This window comes from Amblyomma mixtum, chromosome 4 (genome assembly GCF_055824585.1).
Source record: "Amblyomma mixtum isolate Tamu chromosome 4, ASM5582458v1, whole genome shotgun sequence".
NCBI classification, from domain to species: Eukaryota; Metazoa; Arthropoda; class Arachnida; order Ixodida; family Ixodidae; genus Amblyomma; species Amblyomma mixtum.
This window is the reverse complement of record NC_143015.1, coordinates 8,826,753-8,843,317: the sequence shown is the minus strand read 5'-3', so window position 1 is coordinate 8,843,317 and position 16,565 is coordinate 8,826,753. Positions and strand designations below refer to the sequence as shown.

Sequence of the window (16,565 nt, the reverse complement as noted above, 5' to 3'; positions counted from 1 at the left end):
CATTGAACACAGACAAGCATTAAATGCAGACACACTAAGTCGGAAGCACGGAGGGAATGGCTACTTGAAGGCGAGCTTTTTTATTTGCAATGACAATATTTCTCTGTTCTCTAGCCGACGGTTCACGTCTCTCGTCTAGAAGTGGATGCGTGTCACTATGACAAAATGCAGCACTTGGCATGTAAAAGTGGCCATATGCTCTGCACATCCAAGCCGAACAAGGTTTTGCAATTCAAGCTCGTCTAGCAGCTCCCAAAAAACGTCCCTTTCAAAAACAGGACCTTCCTTCAAAGAAATCGGGATTGCTTTGTTTACAATGTTGGTAAACTCTAGCATCTTTTTGGTGGGATGCTTTAAGCACCCTTGCTTGAAGCTTTTTTATACTGTAAGATAAGCGTCACTGCCAACAACTGGCACAGGACAGCTGATATCTTCCATGCTGATATCTGCTGGCTGCTCCAAATCAGGCGGCGGTGACCATGGCGTAGACGCGAAGGGCCACGCCGGTCGGGCAAACAGCGTGGCGAGCGCCACCGCACGGAAGGAAACGGAAAGGCGACAATCCGCGCACCGCAGCTTTCAAACTGAAAGGGATCTAAAAACGTTGGTTTCTGCTGCGTTTCGGGCCGTTGCAGACGGTAGCAGTGCAGCTTGAGTTTCCATTAGGCTTGCGCGCTCCAGAATCGAGAGCGTATCTCAAAAACTGGGCTGAATTGCAGCTTAAACTTTATCGTCGAAGCAAGGTAAGTCATAGCGAAAACCAACAACACCAGTAGTTACCGGTAAACATGCCGACCGGAATCGCAAGAGCTGCTGAATCGGCTGAAGCGGGCGGCTCTCGCTTGAAAGGACGCCGCCATGTTTCCACGCTAAGGGCGCAAAAGCCGCAACGCTAAATTCTGAAAATTGCGTGCGTACGCTAACGCTATTAGACAGTTTTAGTATAGCGTACGCAAAACCTTTGCGTACGCAATAAAATAGCGGATGTAGAATGCGCATGCGCAGAACGCTAAAAGAAGCTTAGCGTTTAGCGTACGCACGCAATTTTCTGGAAATAGCGTAGCGTCTTTGCGGGGCTTGCGGAGACAACATGGCGGCGCCCTGTTTGCCCGCTTCGGTTCTAAAATACCTCGTCATTGAGTTATTCGGGCGCTCAACTGGCAATAAATGATGGTATTCGCTTCCGCTTTCTGTCGTTTCACTGGGACGCAATGCTATGTGCGATAACTTGCCGGTACTTTTGAGATAGCAGTCCGTTTTCAAGCCCGTAAGCCTAACGACAGGTTGTGTACACTGTCGTCATGGCAACGGCCATTTTTAGCACTTCTCAGAAGTTTTAGTTTCGTTTTCGTACACGTGACAACCATGGCCGCTAACCGCGCGCGCTTTTCGGTGGCGGATGACATAGAGCTTTTGCGCGAGGTTCACGAATGCAACCCATTCGCAAACCCGCTCAAGTGGGCCGAAATCGCAAGAACTCTTGGCGAGTATTCGGCAAAGGCGTTCACAGCTCGCGCTGTGCGCGAACGTGCCGAGCTGCTGCTGAGCCAGTACGCGGCCAACGATCGTGTGAACCTGCGCAAGTAAGTTGTTTTGATTGCATGAAAAGATAGTCGAAACGTGAAGAGTGCCAAAGTTTCAAGCTGTTCCCGTACACGCAGGTCTGGAACTGAAGAACAGTACAGCGAAAGGGAACAGTTATTGCAAGAGATAATAGATATAGTGAGGGAGGGCGGGCATAAAATTAGAGCGCCTCGGCGAGCAAGGCCTGAAACCCCAGTGCCAGCAAAGCGCATCCCTGGAGCACGGGCTCGGGATTTTGCTGCGGATGGCGTCGTATTGGATGTCACTGATGACAGCCTGTTGCAACCGAGTAAGTATGCGGCCATCTAGTCATTAAATTTACATGACATTTGGATTTTTGCGCTCCACTTCAGGCAGCCAAGATGACTCGGGCGCGTCACGGGTTCAGCTCTTCGTAATCGACGAAGATGGCAATATGAATCTGCAGCAGCTAGAGGGGCCCTTGGAGCAGTTTTCCCCCCGCGCCAGCCTACCGGACGCTGACGGGAGCAGTGATCGGGAGCCTGCTGCAGCAGCTTCTGAGAGCCAGTCTTCGTGCGAAGCCACTACTTCCTCACGGCCAGCTGCCCGAAGTGAGCTGCAGCGAGGTAAGCGGGGTCTACACATTTAATACTTTTGCAAGACGTGTTCTTATAGAAATAAACAGCCCTGCAAAAAGATGATGCACCTTTTCAACGCGAGGCATTGTGGTGCATCAGTTGCACAGAAATTATTAGTACAAGCTGGTTGCACCTATAAATATTTCCACGAACCAAAACTCCAAAGGGTTACATTATTGCAACTTATAACAAAATAACCACTTCACAATGAACTTCACAAGAAGAATAGATTTTATCTATTCTATTCTATTCTTATCTATTCTTCTATTCACAAGAAGAATAGAAGAATAGATAGCAGATTTTCTTGGACAAAACAATTGTCTAACTAATGCACAGCATGGCTTCAGACGAGGATTTTCCACTGCCACTCAGCTAGTACAAACTATACATGATTTTGCGCAGGCAATAAATGAAGGAAAGCAGACTGACGCTATATTTATGGACTTTAAAAAAGCATTTGATAAAGTTTCGCATAACAAGCTTCTTCACAAATTAGGTAATGTACTAAAAAATGACAAATTACTCGCATGGATTACAGCCTACTTAAGAAACCGTCGTCAGTTTGTAGTAGTAAATAATTCCCCTTCTCCTCCAGTTCCTGTTGATTCCGGCGTTCCCCAAGGATCTGTTCTTGGGCCACTCCTCTTCTTGATTTTTATTAATGACATTGTCGATAACATCTCAGTTTCTGTTAGATTGTATGCTGACGATTGTGTGTTATATGAAAAGATTACTACTACTGAGGACCAAGTACGGTTAAATGACGATTTCACTAAGATAATAACATGGTGTGACCAATGGCAAATGTGCGTTAATTATGATAAAACAGTGTTCATGCGTATAACCCAGAAAAAGAAGCCTCTTTTGTTTAACTATACTGCTAAAAACAAAGTTCTCTCTCAAGTGAATACTTACAAATACCTGGGTCTGCGGATCTGCAATAACCTCTCCTGGACAGAGCACGTTGACAACGTTACAGCTAATGCCCTACGCAAACTATTTTTCCTCCGACGTGCTCTGAAGCTCGGCCCCGCCAGTGTACGTTCACTTTCATATAACACTATTATTCGCCCTATGTTAGAATATGCCGTCATAATCTGGGATCCTTTCACTAAATCTAACATTGCTAAATTAGACAGAGTCCAAAAGAAAGCAGCACGGTTTATTTACAATTCATATAACCGCACATCTATCACTGCACTTCTTAATCAAAGTGGTTTGCTTCCAGTCTCTCACAGAAATCGCATCTGTCGTCTAAAATTTTTATTTCAGTTAATCAATGGTCAGTACAATATTGACACATCCGATATTATATCGTTCTCCTCAGGGTACAACACAAGACAACGCCATGATTTTACAGTAACACCATTAAACGCACGAATTAACACCTTTAAGTACTCCTTTTTCCCCAGAACGATTACAGACTGGAATAATCTAACTAATGATGCAGTAACCCAAACTTCACTAAAAAGGTTTGAAAGCCACCTTTAACTTTTTTTTATAATGTCGTACCGCTACATTTCTGTGTTTCATTTGTACTTTTTGCAATTGTGTTCTTGATCTTAAATTGTTGATCAATTGTTCTTGTAGGGTTTGCTTGTTCCTGAGGTCGTTTTTGTTGTTTCCAGAATTTATGTATTGTGTGCCCACCCTGCGAAGGTCTTGTAAAAGATCGCAGTATCAATAAATAAAATAAAAAATAAAAATTAATCAGCAAGGTCTTGGTTGTCATTGATTACTTGAGGTGGTCTGCACCACTTGTTTTTACTATACCAGAATTAAACTTAGACTAAGTTTTATTTATATCAATTAGATCAGAGGGCTCATTGTAGGTACTTAGAACTGCAGTGATACAGACAAGCTAGGGTTTCTGTGCAGTGGGCTATGAGGTGTAGCATGAATTACTAAGTTATCTTTCGCTGCCTGCATTCTTCTGCTGTGTGAAGTGAAAGTGCCACTAAAAATGTAGCATCTCATGATCTGCCAGAATCAATTCTTCACTAGCTGAATATGGATGGACTGCTGTCACTATGACTGAGGCAAAATTAGCAGGCCTTAATACTGATTGAAATATGCACTCTGAAATAGTTATTGCAAAACAGAACCAACTTGAGCAGGAAGTCATGCAGCTAGAGATTATACGAAGGCTTGATGCCAAATGAGAATGAGACAAGTGCATTCTTCTCAAGTGCATAGCAATACACTGTTGACTGTAAGCAATGCGAGGATTATATGGCACATTATATAGAGGTTCGCCACTCGAGAGCTTTTTTTTATTATCTCCAATATCAGCGTTGTTATTCTGGTCACAAACGTGTACACATGAGCCCTAAATCTTGCTCGACAACAAGAACATTGTTTGGATTTCCGAGAGACAAACACAAAGAAACACGGAAATTTGTAGGACTTTGGTGTTAGTTTGGCTCAATTAACCTTTCTAAAATCCCTGGAATCAAAAATTGAACACAAATCAAGGGGAAGTGAAAGCATAGCTCGTTTAATCACATACATGACACTGAAGGGTAACAAAATGAATGATTCTTTTCTCAGGAGTGATAACACCAGTACACCTGGGACGTGACAGTGAAAAACATTGAGGCATGCAGGCTTCACCACTTTGACCCAAAAAGCATTTACTACATTACTTTTCAAGTAAGAGGGATGTCAGCAAAGGAGCTGTATTCTTTGTTGCCTTTGATCCGCATTCTTCAGACCTTTCCGTGAGAGTGATGCCGACTCGTGAGGCATTCCATTTCACATTGGCCTCACATGCGAAGGGTTGCTCGTGTGCCAGCTATGTTAATAACAGTGGTTTCACCTGTGTTTCTAAATTTTAGCTCATGTGTATGAAGTTCCTGTGATGTAATTTGCATTAGTTGCATGCTTAACAGGTTTTGTGAATTGTCCTCTGCAGGGAAAAGGAAGCAAGACAGTATAGATTATGAGTTTCTAGAGAAGAGGATGAGGCATGATATGCTGATGAAAGAAAAAGATAATCTAATCGAATCACGGCGTTTGGCTCTTGAGGAGAGCCGGCTTGCGTGGGAAAGGGAGCGAACCCTCACTGAGGTGCGTTTGAAGGAGGCGGAAGCAAGCCGCAAAGCAGAAAAGCATGCAGCACAGCTTAAGATGCAAGAAGAACTGCTACAGCAGCTTGCAGAAGAACGTCATCGCTCTGCAGCCCAACATCAGGCAATGATGAACGTCGTGGACCGCCTGCTTACAAAAATAAATAAACTGTAGTCCACAAAGACAACTGTGGGAAAGTGCAATGTCCTACACAAACAGGTTCATTCTATACCACTCCTTATTTCACCTGCAAGACGTGTACTTTCATTACCTTCATTAGTGTGACTGCACATGAGGAAAAGACCCATTCACTTAGTCCCTTCAAGCACTGTGTCAAGGTTATGTGGATACAAGCTAAACATTGTTACAGTCGTGCCTCTTTAATATGAACACTTTGGTTCCCGAGCAAACGAATCGCAAAGAAAAAAATACGTGTTATGGTTAAGGTATGGTTCTGTGCATAATGGGGATCATTGAAGCCGAGATGAGACACAGTTTTGGGATTTCCAAAGTGTATTATCCTGAGTGCCATTACACTCAAAATAATGTACCATTTCACGTGTGTAGGGATATGTGTATATGCTTCATGGCGTCTCATGGCCAGACGAACTGGTTCCTTCTACATCTGTTCACATCCCAGGGCCTCACGACTCTGTCGGCTAAGAGCTGCTGAATTAGAATACCTACTTTCCTTCAGAGCCGTTTATGCAATATGGCAAATGGTAAGGGAGCGCAGACTTAGCAACCTTTCACTTTAAAGCCCCTATGGGCTCTGAGCATTTTTCTTTGTGCATTCACCACACAGCGAGTTTCCATATTAACAAGGTATGAACACATTAAAAAAAGTTTAATCCCCAGAAAAGTTGTCCATAATTCATGTCGTCCATATTAACAGGAGTCATATTAATGAGGCAGGACTGTTGTTCTCTCAGCAGGTTTGATTGGTGCTTGAAGGGATTAGAGTGGCATTTTATGTAGCAGATGGGGTCAAGTAAGTCTTCAGCAATGGAGGGCACAGGCCAAAGTATGAAGACACCTGACTGCCATACATGCAGGTGTGGCAGTTGGTGAGAATAGTCCCAGCTTTGTACATCTGTGCCACCTGTTGTCTCAGAAGCTTCTGGTTCTTTTTGAAATCTAAAAATGCGAATTCTGCGGCGACCTTCCCAAATCCCCATTCAACCGCTAGCCGAACTTGGCTCATCGCATGGTTAAACGCCTGCTGACGAGGTGTCAGGAAAGCACCTCCGTAGGGCTTCAGCAACAGTGGTTTCAACGGATACGCCGGATCTCCGTAGATAACAAAGTTCTCCTCGCTGGCAAGCTTTTCAATTTTGGAGTATGCACCACTTGCCTCCAGTATTCCTGCAACACAAAAACGCACATAAAGGCACGTGCACAGAAACCTAAAACTAGAGCCATTCCTGTAGTCAAAGTACATAGCACCCTTGCAATAAGGTTAGCTCTGAACACTTTTAGGGCTCCTGAAATCAATCTGGCTTTGGAACACGTCACTCTGTCACTAAGTGCAACTTGTAGTAGGATAGATTCTATGTTTTTGTCCGCCAGGTCATGAGTTTCAAAGCTGTAACACGTTGCAGCAGATTACACAACCATAATTGCGTAATCTAGCCCAGTGACTTACCTGCATCATGTCGTCTTCCAGGATAAGGTCCATCTAGTTGGCACACGATACCATTCGGACACATCAGTGATTGATATTTCACGCAGTGCATTCTTTTGTGTCCCGAAAAGTAGTCCTGCTGGTTCCTTTTGGGACGACATATGGCACGGGCAGTGCCATCAATGAATCCAACACAGTTTGACAGAGGTGCACCTTTGTTTTTGACAGCCTGTAGCAACAAAAAATGATTAATCAATAACCGTGTGGGGCATACATGAACCTTCAGACCATAACAAACCATAAATGTGAGCTTTTACAATTTTAGCACAACACACTGTGGTAATGGAACCTGCACGATAAAATCAGAAATTGCGTTATAAATTATTTCCTCGGCTCAGGCAAATTGCATGCGGCGATCCATACCGACTGATCTAATGCTTCATCTTTGGTTACAGCCAAAGAAAGATGAAGAGCGCACTGCTGCCCCCGCACCATATAGTAAACTCACACTGCTAAGGTGTAAGGTTTCTATTTAATTAATACGTTTTGGCGGGCTAATTGGTTAAGCATCTTGAATAAACAGCGCGAACGAAGACGAGCACAAAAGACAAGAAAACGGACGACACAGCGCTGATGTGATTGCTAATATTGTGTGTGTGTGTGTTGTGTTGGGTTTTATGGCACATAGGCAGCTAAGGCCATCATGCGCCAAGCACAAGGTATGGAAAATGTTTTCTGCGGGATTTAATAAATATGTGGAACGTGATCAGTGCTGTAAAGGGCCTAAAAAGTTTAACTACCTAGTAATAACAGAGAAGACGAGATCTAGCAATGGCTAATGGTAAAAGCTTTAAAAAGGTCAGGTAGCCTCAGCGGCCATCCTAATATTGTAGTGTCTCACATTTATGGACCGTTGCGACGTGGAACTATTGACACTTTCGCAATATGTCTAATTTTTGGAGTGATAAAATTCAAGGGGCACTTTGGCTCTCTAAAGTGCTGCAAGGCCTGGAACGGAGCGCCTTTCCTGGCGCACTGTTTGTTTGGTTTTTTATTTTATTTTTTTATTTTTATTCTTATTGTTTTTATATCTTACATTTAACATTTACTTTCTTTTTGTTTCTTTTCCTTTAGTTTTTATCTATTCTTCTATTTTATTTTTCATTTTATTATTTGTTTTATTATTTTTTATTCCTTTTATTTTATTTACGAAACCCATGCGTTCACTAATGCCAAAGGCCCTGGTTCGATTCCCAGTATTCCCAGTACGAGGCATTAAAGGCTTTCGCCTTAAAACTGACTTACATTAGCGAATTCCCTGAGAGTGGGAGAGGAAAGCCACTGATGGTTGTTAATGTCATTCAAAAGGTGCCCGAAGTTGGTGACGATGTGGTTGAGCATTTTCGATGTTATGCTCGACATGACCGAAGTGTGCCTCCCGAAGATGAGCTCTAGGTCGCACCATCGATTGGGGTACGCCAGCCGACGAAGGGTGAGGCAGAGTGCTTCGCGGCCAGGCACCTTGACGTTCTGGGCACTAATAACAGTGTCCGGCACCATCACAGCACATAGCAGTTCGGTAATGTCGTCTTTTTCAAACCGAAATTGCTGCTTGAATAAGGAGCTCTCGATGTTGTCTATGTCCAGCAGTCCGTGGCGGGAACGGTATCGCAGTAGCTCCGACTCCCGTTGGCGCCTCATTTCGTACTCCAAGTAGTCCACTGAAAAATCTCCTCTCAGTAACCATCGCTCCGCATGCGGCAACATGAGGTCGTCGATTTCCGCCCAAGTGAGCACAGAGAGGAGGCGATGATCGCACAGGATGCTTGAAGGCATGTCGTGAAGGCTGGGGAAATCACCCGAAATAGCAGAGGTTACAGACAAAAACGAAAAAGCGCGCGCTTTGAGAGTTTGGCTTGGTTTGGATCAAAACGACCTCAAATTTTTTTTTTCGATGTGTGGTGGCGCTAGGTACTTACCCAAACGGGGCTGAACCTGGATGTTGTATGTCTACTTAGCGCCTATTGCGGAACGGTCCGCAAACGCTCACCTAAAAGTGTTGATCGCGCTTTGAATTTAGCGTACGCAAACATCTTGCGTGTTGCGTACGCAAAAAACGGAAACGCTATACTAAAACTGTCTATTTCCCCGTTAGCGTTCTGCGCATGCGCACTCTGGACCCGCTATTCCGCTATGCACGCAATCACGCAAAGCCCGCAATACTAAAACTCTCTAGTTTTAGTATAGCGTTCTGAAAACGTTAAACGCCACCTACTTGACATGGATGCGAACGGTCCTTCTAAAACGGTCGACACTGCCGCTACCTTGCCAAAATATAATATTTCCGAGTTTTTTTAAACGAATTATTACAGTAGTGCTTATTTTCGTCTGCAAAATGACCCGGAAATTTAAATAAAATGAAAAAACAAACAAAGCAGTGGCGCCATCTAGTCAAGGCAATGTTAACTACAAGCCGTTCGAGCAAGAATATTTGCCATCGCATGACGTGTAATGTAAAAAAAAAGCTGTTTGAAATTTAATATAAACTCGCTTCACATCAGTTCAGTCCATAAAACACTGCGAAAAAGCTCCATATCTATTTTTGTTTCGTTCCGGACGTTTGTGCTAGGCATGGAGGAAAGAAGGAAAAGAGGAGAGGCTGCTACGTCACATTTTTTGAAGCCGGAAGCGAGGGCTCCGCCATGACACTTGGCCATTTTCTCAGCCAATGGCATGCGAGCGCCGCGAAGATCACCGCGAGCGGCGCGAGCAGACGATTTCGCCGCGCCAGGCTGTCGGCAGCTGTCAGACACTGCGGAAAGTGAGACTTCTGCTCCCATTGACAACAAAGACGCTGCGATGCCCAGCTGCTGCGTTCCTGGATGTTGGTCGCGCACGCCAGGACAAGAACCGGGCGTCACTTTCCACACGTAAGTATACTGCATTTTGTTTTCGTATTTAATTGACTGCGTAATGAGTAAAATGCATGCTCGCAGAACATAACGCACGACACGGCGTGAACGTGGTATTCGTACCGCCCCGGCCTTATTGGTGGCTCTTTGTCCGAGTGCAGTGAATAATTGTTTTCAAACAGGTTTCCGAAAGATCCAGAGCGAAGGAGGCAGTGGACTGAGGCCGTTAGACCAGGCCAAAGCGACTGGGAACCAGCAAAATGGACCTGCGTATGTTCAAAACATTTTCTGCCCGAGCACTTCGATCAGATGTCGCCGCTCGTAGTTCGTATACGTGCGGATGCCGTCCCCCTTCAGGTGAGGAACCACCTCGATAGATTCTCAAGATATTGGAAAGAAATGCTCTTATTGAGAAGGTGTATAGCTTGACTGCATGTATGCTTTCAATATGACGTTGTAGGTGTTCGTGCAAGAAATAGAATGATTTGCGAATAAATGGCTTTAGCTAGACGTTATGATCGAGTAGCGCGGCTACAGTATTCCCGACCTGATAAAAAGTAATTGTGTCATTACTGCTAAACTGGCTGCGGTTTATATATGGCTCTGATGAAATTCTGCTTACTGTACATGATTATTTATTTATTAGCTTACGCACTCCCTCATTAGAAGAAAATAAAAAGAGATACTTGTCATCTATAGCATCGAGCACACCACAGTTTCTTTGGGGCATCATTTCCATTTGATATTATTACTTGTAGTGTGCAAATGTTTTCGCCTAGCAGTAATCTGTATGGCGGTGCATATTTTTGTTGTTATCTCGGCCATAGCGCCTGGGAAGTGTCACTGTTTTATAACTAGAGAGCACTGTGATTCCTTAAAACTATAGTTCGTTTACAAAGGAGATCATAAAGAAGTTTCATAAGGCATATAGAGCACCGTACGTATTTGCTCGCGTAATTTGCGTACGTTTTTTCTTCAATTAGGGCTCCAAAAAGAGGGTGCGCGATTTACGCGCAAGCGAGTCATCCGAACACGTCCTAAAAAAAAAAAGGTTGGCACCCCTCGCTGGCAAACAAAAAGGTTGACTCGTCCGCCCCGCCCCCGCGGGGTGGCATGACGGCACGTGCTTAGCTCAAAGCAATAAACGCGCAAAGATTCAATCGCGAAGTCAGCAGTGGGAGGAGATAACGGGCAATAAAACGGGGCCCTTGCGTGTGGCCCGGCTGACTAGCGGCAAACCGTATAGCAAACGGTACGGTAGAGTTTTGGATTTGGGGCGCGCGCAGCTGTTCGTCCGGGATAGCGACCGCCAGCGCGAGCAAGCCGGGTAAACGGCGCAGAGTTCGCACCCGCGTATACATGCTGGTGGTCTGGCTCAGCATAGTGCGCAAAATATGCGAGTATTTTTTTAATCCGGTCAAATGTTTGAACTTTTTGGGGTGCACAATCTAAGTGCGAGCGCAAATTACACGAGTAAATACTGTAAATGTCTGACTTTGTCAAAATAAAATTCTATTCAAATGGCCGCTCACAATTTAGAGTACATTATAACCTGTCATACTGAGTATTGAAAAGAATAGCTTTGTAATGTGAATGCGTCATGTACGCCACCGACTTAGGCTCATGCTTGATGGCAGTCACTGTCAGTTTTTTCAAGAGTAGTCAGGGCTTTGATTTAGCTTGATTGCTACTGAATCAACCAGAAATTACCTGCTTCCTAAAATCAGATTTTTCTCTTTTGTGGTAAATGAACGATACGCGCATTTTCAAAAAGAAGTCAGTTAAGTAACATCAGCAGTACATGTCCAGAGTGCAAATGCTAGTTCTTGTTCATGAATCTATATGCTGTAGCTTCACAGATGGACATGTACTATTGGTCACTGATGTTCAAGAATAAGGGCTGCAGTTGGCAGTCTCCCAGAGCTTTCTTTAGCGTGCCTGCACTACTGTCCTTTATGGTACAGGGTGACTGAAGTATCGTACTTTGTAAAAATATGGAGTGCATGTTTTTCATACTATAGAAGCCGGAATAATCAAGAGAGTAATTAGTGTACCATACTTACAATTTTAGTTCTAAATATTCAACACAACTGAAGGTGATTTTGACCTTTCAAACTAGTAGTGTCAAAAGGGGGTGATCATCCCACTGCATGCAGCAACAGAGTAACCACTAGCATATAAGTTCTAGCATATAAGGGGATTCTTTACCATCCAACATTTTTAAGAGCAAAGATTTTGTGAAAGGACTAGAAAGCCAAATTTTGCATACTTAACATATCCTGTTTTCCTTCCAGAAGAGTTATTTGTGATGCATTTTGCATTCATATCATACATGAGGTGTGTTGTTGCCATTTATTACCCAATGTTAGTTTTATCATATAGTTGTTCTTTTAAGAAATGTGTTGTTTCCCATGGGTTCTTCCTCGCATTGTATATGTTCTTCTTGTTGTATGCTACATTTGTATGCCCATCCTGCTTGGGCCAAAACATTGGCCTGCAGTATATGTAAATAAATAAAAAATATAAGTTTTGCAACATGCAACAAATTCATGTTCTTAAATGATGAAAACACTTCCACATGCACTTGGTACATATGCATACAGAGGAAAACCTTATCATTCTACCAGCCGCAATTTGTACACTATATTAATCATTCTTTAGCTGTCATCATGCCTTAGTTGTGCACAGCTCAAATGCCCGTCTTATGTGCAGACTATGTTGGTTGGCTAGTGGTTTTGACAAGTATAAAACAGCATGTGCGCACAAGTACCACATAGCACACAACAAACAGAACAGAAAACTATGCTATTTCTATACTGTTCCAGGCTAGGCAGATAAGAGTCTAATACAACAATGCAACAATAGAAATAGTGTCAGCAGGGTACTCTCTTTCTTTGCATATATTACAGAAAGGAATACATGAAGCAGAAGGGAGGGAAATGATTCACTTTTTCCACCAGCTGGGACAACTATTACCAATTTTTCAAGTCACTTCCACACAGTGCTCCAATTACTTTGCATTTACATTGCTTAAATTTTATCAACTTTGCGATGCAGAAACAACTACCGAGAAATGAAAGCTTTCCCACAATTGGGAAAGAATGGTCCACAAATATTTTTCTGTCTCAAAGCCCTCATTTACTGCCTTCCTATGTTTTTACTCTCTCTGATCGAATAGTTCATGGTTGCAAAGTGATGTGATTCAGTTGTGCATTTCTTCTTCTTTCTAGTATATTTGTTGAATCCTTTTTATGTGTGTTCTCCTTCCATACACGAGTGTTATCACTTTTGTTAAAAGATTTTGCTTGCTTCACGTAGCAAGCTATGTTTTGTAATATGTGTTGTGCTGTATCAAACCTTTTTAAGGCTCATAATTTGATTTTCCAATAAACTACAAATTTTGGACTTCACTAATGCGTTTAATCAGCTGAATGCAAGAAACTGCAACTCGGCGAGGTGGTCGCAGGTCGACTCGGCATCTCGGTAAACGGTAAGTTGCGAGGTACAGTCTTTGTAAAAAGTTTAGAGCCCAGGGGGTTCACTTCCAAACTTTATAATGGGACTCCAGGAGCATTCATGTATCTACCTATTGCAGGAGGCAGTAGCAGAAATCTTCTTATGTCCAGGAAATTTGGAGCGCTAGATATCCATTAAGAACGACAGAGTGTGGCTAAAAAGAAAACCCTCCTTGGCTCCAAACTTTTGACAAAGGCTGTACACTCAATCTTACAATGGCATGGCCTTACACTTCACCACCCTTAAGCGCAAATGTTTTAAACCTAACACTGCGCATCCTAAACCCGGCTATGTGTCCTTACGCTCGCACAACAGCACTCGATCGAGACAGCCGCGCGGATCGGTCGATCCACAGGGTCCATATCGGAGAAAACTTGCACGCAGTTGACATGTCGCTCGCACAGCGTACAGTAAACAGATATGGTACGCTTCAGACTGCTTCGCGTATCGCTTTGCTGACGGATACCATTGGATGCGGCGCGGCTTTCCTGGCACTGCACGCTTCGGTGAGCACAGCGCGGCCCACGCATATCGATCGCCAACAATTGTGACCGTCATGCATAGGGGAATGTAGACGCAAAGGGTATACTTACAAGGACACGGTCTGGACGAGTTTGTATTTATTCGTGGTTAAAACAGCGCGGGAAAAATACACAAAAATGAAGGAACACGCAGAACACGTATACATACCCAAAACAAGCGCCGACTCCCAAATGGCTTTTTCTTCCCTCGCTGCTGTAACCATATAAACCAGCGTGTCACCGTCGTCTATCGCTTTATGAGCCGTCGGCACTGTCAATTTCTCCTTGGAACAAGACTAGCAGCGTTGAGGGACGCAACCGCACAAAACGCGAAGCCGAAAAAGAATAGCGAAGCTGCAGCGCCAAGCCTTTTCACAGAAAGCTGTCGCGGGCTTCCAAAACAACCGCTTTCGTCAAGACGGCATCCTGAATGAACTAAGCGCACATCAATGAAGACCGGCACCGACTACAGGCCTCTGGAACTTTGTGCCTCCCGCGGACCACAACGATTGAATAAAAATGCGAATTTCCAACTCTACTCGACCGGCTCTGCCGACATGGGTGATGCGTGAAGCAGACGACGCCGCTGCGCCCAACGCTGCTATTGGCTGCGCCGCTGGCCAAGGAATCCCAGTAGGCCTTGCGAAACCACGTGACTTCCTCCACGTTTTTTGTAACGCGGCTCGGATAGCGAGGGCCTCTCCTATGGTTTCCTTCCTCCATGGTGCTAGGTTTCGGCCAACGTTTATAAATAAAGACAGTTGGAAAACTCTCTCCGGGTATGCGGCCCCTTTCTGTCGCCGATTTCATCTCAAAGAGATGCGAGCGCCATCTCTTGGGTGGTGGGAGTACCGCGTTTGTTTTCTATGGCCTCCGTGACCAGCTCAAGCATCTAACACCGCGCTTAATCTCAGAGGCCACGATTTCTCTTCACCGCCGCGGCGCCCATTGACTGCGCTTGGTCACTGTTCGCTGCGCGAATGATTAACGTTAGTTCGCGCCTCGCATCGTCTGTGCCGGGGGCGGCTGCTTCTAGCCGCGCTCATCTACGAATTGCGAAGTCCGCGTGCGCTCCACGTCTGGGGTACGTGAGGACAGGATGCTCGAGGTTGAGTTTTTGGCTGTAAATATCGGAAAAAACTGGAAGCCCTTCTTTCCGCGGTTTAAAGAAACATGACGTACCGCTTGCCTCTTCGTAGTTTATGTTGATAATATTCCTCGGGCGGGTAATATTCCTTAGATACGTTATTTTTTTTAACGGACGCGAGCCATCTCCTTCCGACGCTCCTCAAGATGTGTAAACACTGCAATATCCCAGCAGACCTCCTTCATATGGTTTGGACTTGTCCACGACAACACATGCCAACACCCACACAACATACCCGGGAGGCTCGTCTACGCAGCTCTACCCTAGAAGACCAACGAACGCTCATCGGTCTCGCTCTAGAGGCTGCCAGATTCCAAGGAGTCTTGGCCGACCCCTAGATCTGGGCCTTCGGCCCCTTGACTGTTTTAATAAATGTTTACCAACCAACCAACTGGCAGTAGCAGACGACGCGCTCATCCTAAAGCGACCGCAGCGCCACCGCCTAGACGGCGATCGCGTGGGGCCGCTTTGCTCCCTGGCTCGCCGGCGCAGTTTCCCAACTGTCTTTATCTAGAAACGTTGGTTTCGGCTGCCTTTCGGGCAGTTGCAGACGGTAGCAGTGCAGCTGGAGGTCCCATTAGGCTTGCACGCTCCAAAATCGAGAGCGTGGCTCAAAAACTGGACTGAATGGCAGCTTATACTTTATCGTCGAAGCAAGGTAAGTCATAGCGAAAAGCAACTACACCAGTAGTTGCCGGTAAACGTGCCGACCGGAATCGCAAGGACTGCTGAATCGGCTGAAGCGGGCGACTCTCGCTTGGGAGGACGCCGCCATGTTTTCCCGCTAAACACGCAAAAGCCGCACCGCTAACTTCTGAAAATTGCGTGCGTCTGCTAACGCTATTTTACCGGTAGCGTTCTGCGCATGCGCACTTTGGACCCGCTATTCCGCTATGCACGCAATTACGCAAAGCCCGCAATACTAAAACTCTCTAATATCTGTGAAACGTCTGGAAACGTCTGTTAATGACGTTTAGTGAGAGTTAAGCATGACGCACATTACGCAATACTAGTCAATGCATGTTTAGTGATAGTCAACATGACCTTAACTAGTACACTGATTAATTAGTGTTAGTTAAGGTACAGGCCCAGTGCACAGTCCCACGTCTTTACTACTGCTCATTACTAATTAGTCATTTAGACATTAAGTAAAATGATATAATCATGGAATCCCTTTATATCATGTTCCGCTGTCTCGATTGCACCCGATTAAGTACCGATTGGCTATTGATTGGCATATGCCCATATAAGGCATGCATCCGAAACGCGGACACATTTGCTAACACGTCTTGGTGACGACAGTATGAGGCATTAAAGGCTTTCGCCTTAAAATGCGTCTGCTTGCGAAACTAACTCAGACGCTATGGCGGTATTGCCGGCGATGCGATCGAATACTCTGGAAAGCGGGCCGCTACTGGTTACGCCGCTAAAGGCACGTCCTGTCGGCTATCCTCTTTATAGAGTCAGTATACTAAGCTCCTCGGGTTACGCTATGGTCGCTTTAGCAAAGTGAAAGTGATTTAGAAGAAGCTCACCTTTCCTTGTCCCCGCCAGTGGCGAACGAAGCGGCGGCGTTCCTGTCGTCAGCTTTTG

At 44.8% G+C, this 16,565-nt stretch overlaps 1 protein-coding gene across 2 annotated transcripts; it reads right to left on the bottom strand.

Annotated features, from left to right (window-relative positions):
- Positions 1-2,528: 2,528 nt before the first annotated feature.
- LOC149345637 (uncharacterized) lies at positions 2,529-16,565 on the bottom strand. 2 transcript variants are annotated; one of them, XM_089586148.1, is made up of 5 exons: positions 16,508-16,565; positions 13,995-14,039; positions 8,182-8,597; positions 6,898-7,105; positions 2,529-6,617 (listed from the first exon to the last, which is right to left on the bottom strand). In XM_089586148.1, exons 3-5 carry the CDS (start codon positions 8,575-8,577, stop codon positions 6,223-6,225), a joined length of 999 nt encoding a protein of 332 aa, XP_089442274.1. In that variant the 5' UTR covers positions 8,578-8,597; positions 13,995-14,039; positions 16,508-16,565; the 3' UTR covers positions 2,529-6,222. The 2 variants fall into 2 exon arrangements, with proteins under 2 accessions (XP_089442274.1, XP_089442273.1); XM_089586147.1 differs by lacking the exons at positions 13,995-14,039; positions 16,508-16,565 and having other exon boundaries at positions 8,182-9,174.

Bases quoted from the DNA above. Each gene is read 5' to 3' on its own strand.
- LOC149345637 (XM_089586147.1), bottom strand. From the start codon at position 8,712: ATGCCTTCAAGCATCCTGTGCGATCATCGCCTCCTCTCTGTGCTCACT. The intron at 7,106-8,181 runs GTAAGTCAGTTT...TTGTTGCTACAG, and splicing joins CTCTCAGGGAATTCGCTAAT to GCTGTCAAAAACAAAGGTGC. The intron at 6,618-6,897 runs GTAAGTCACTGG...TTTGTGTTGCAG, and splicing joins TGGAAGACGACATGATGCAG to GAATACTGGAGGCAAGTGGT.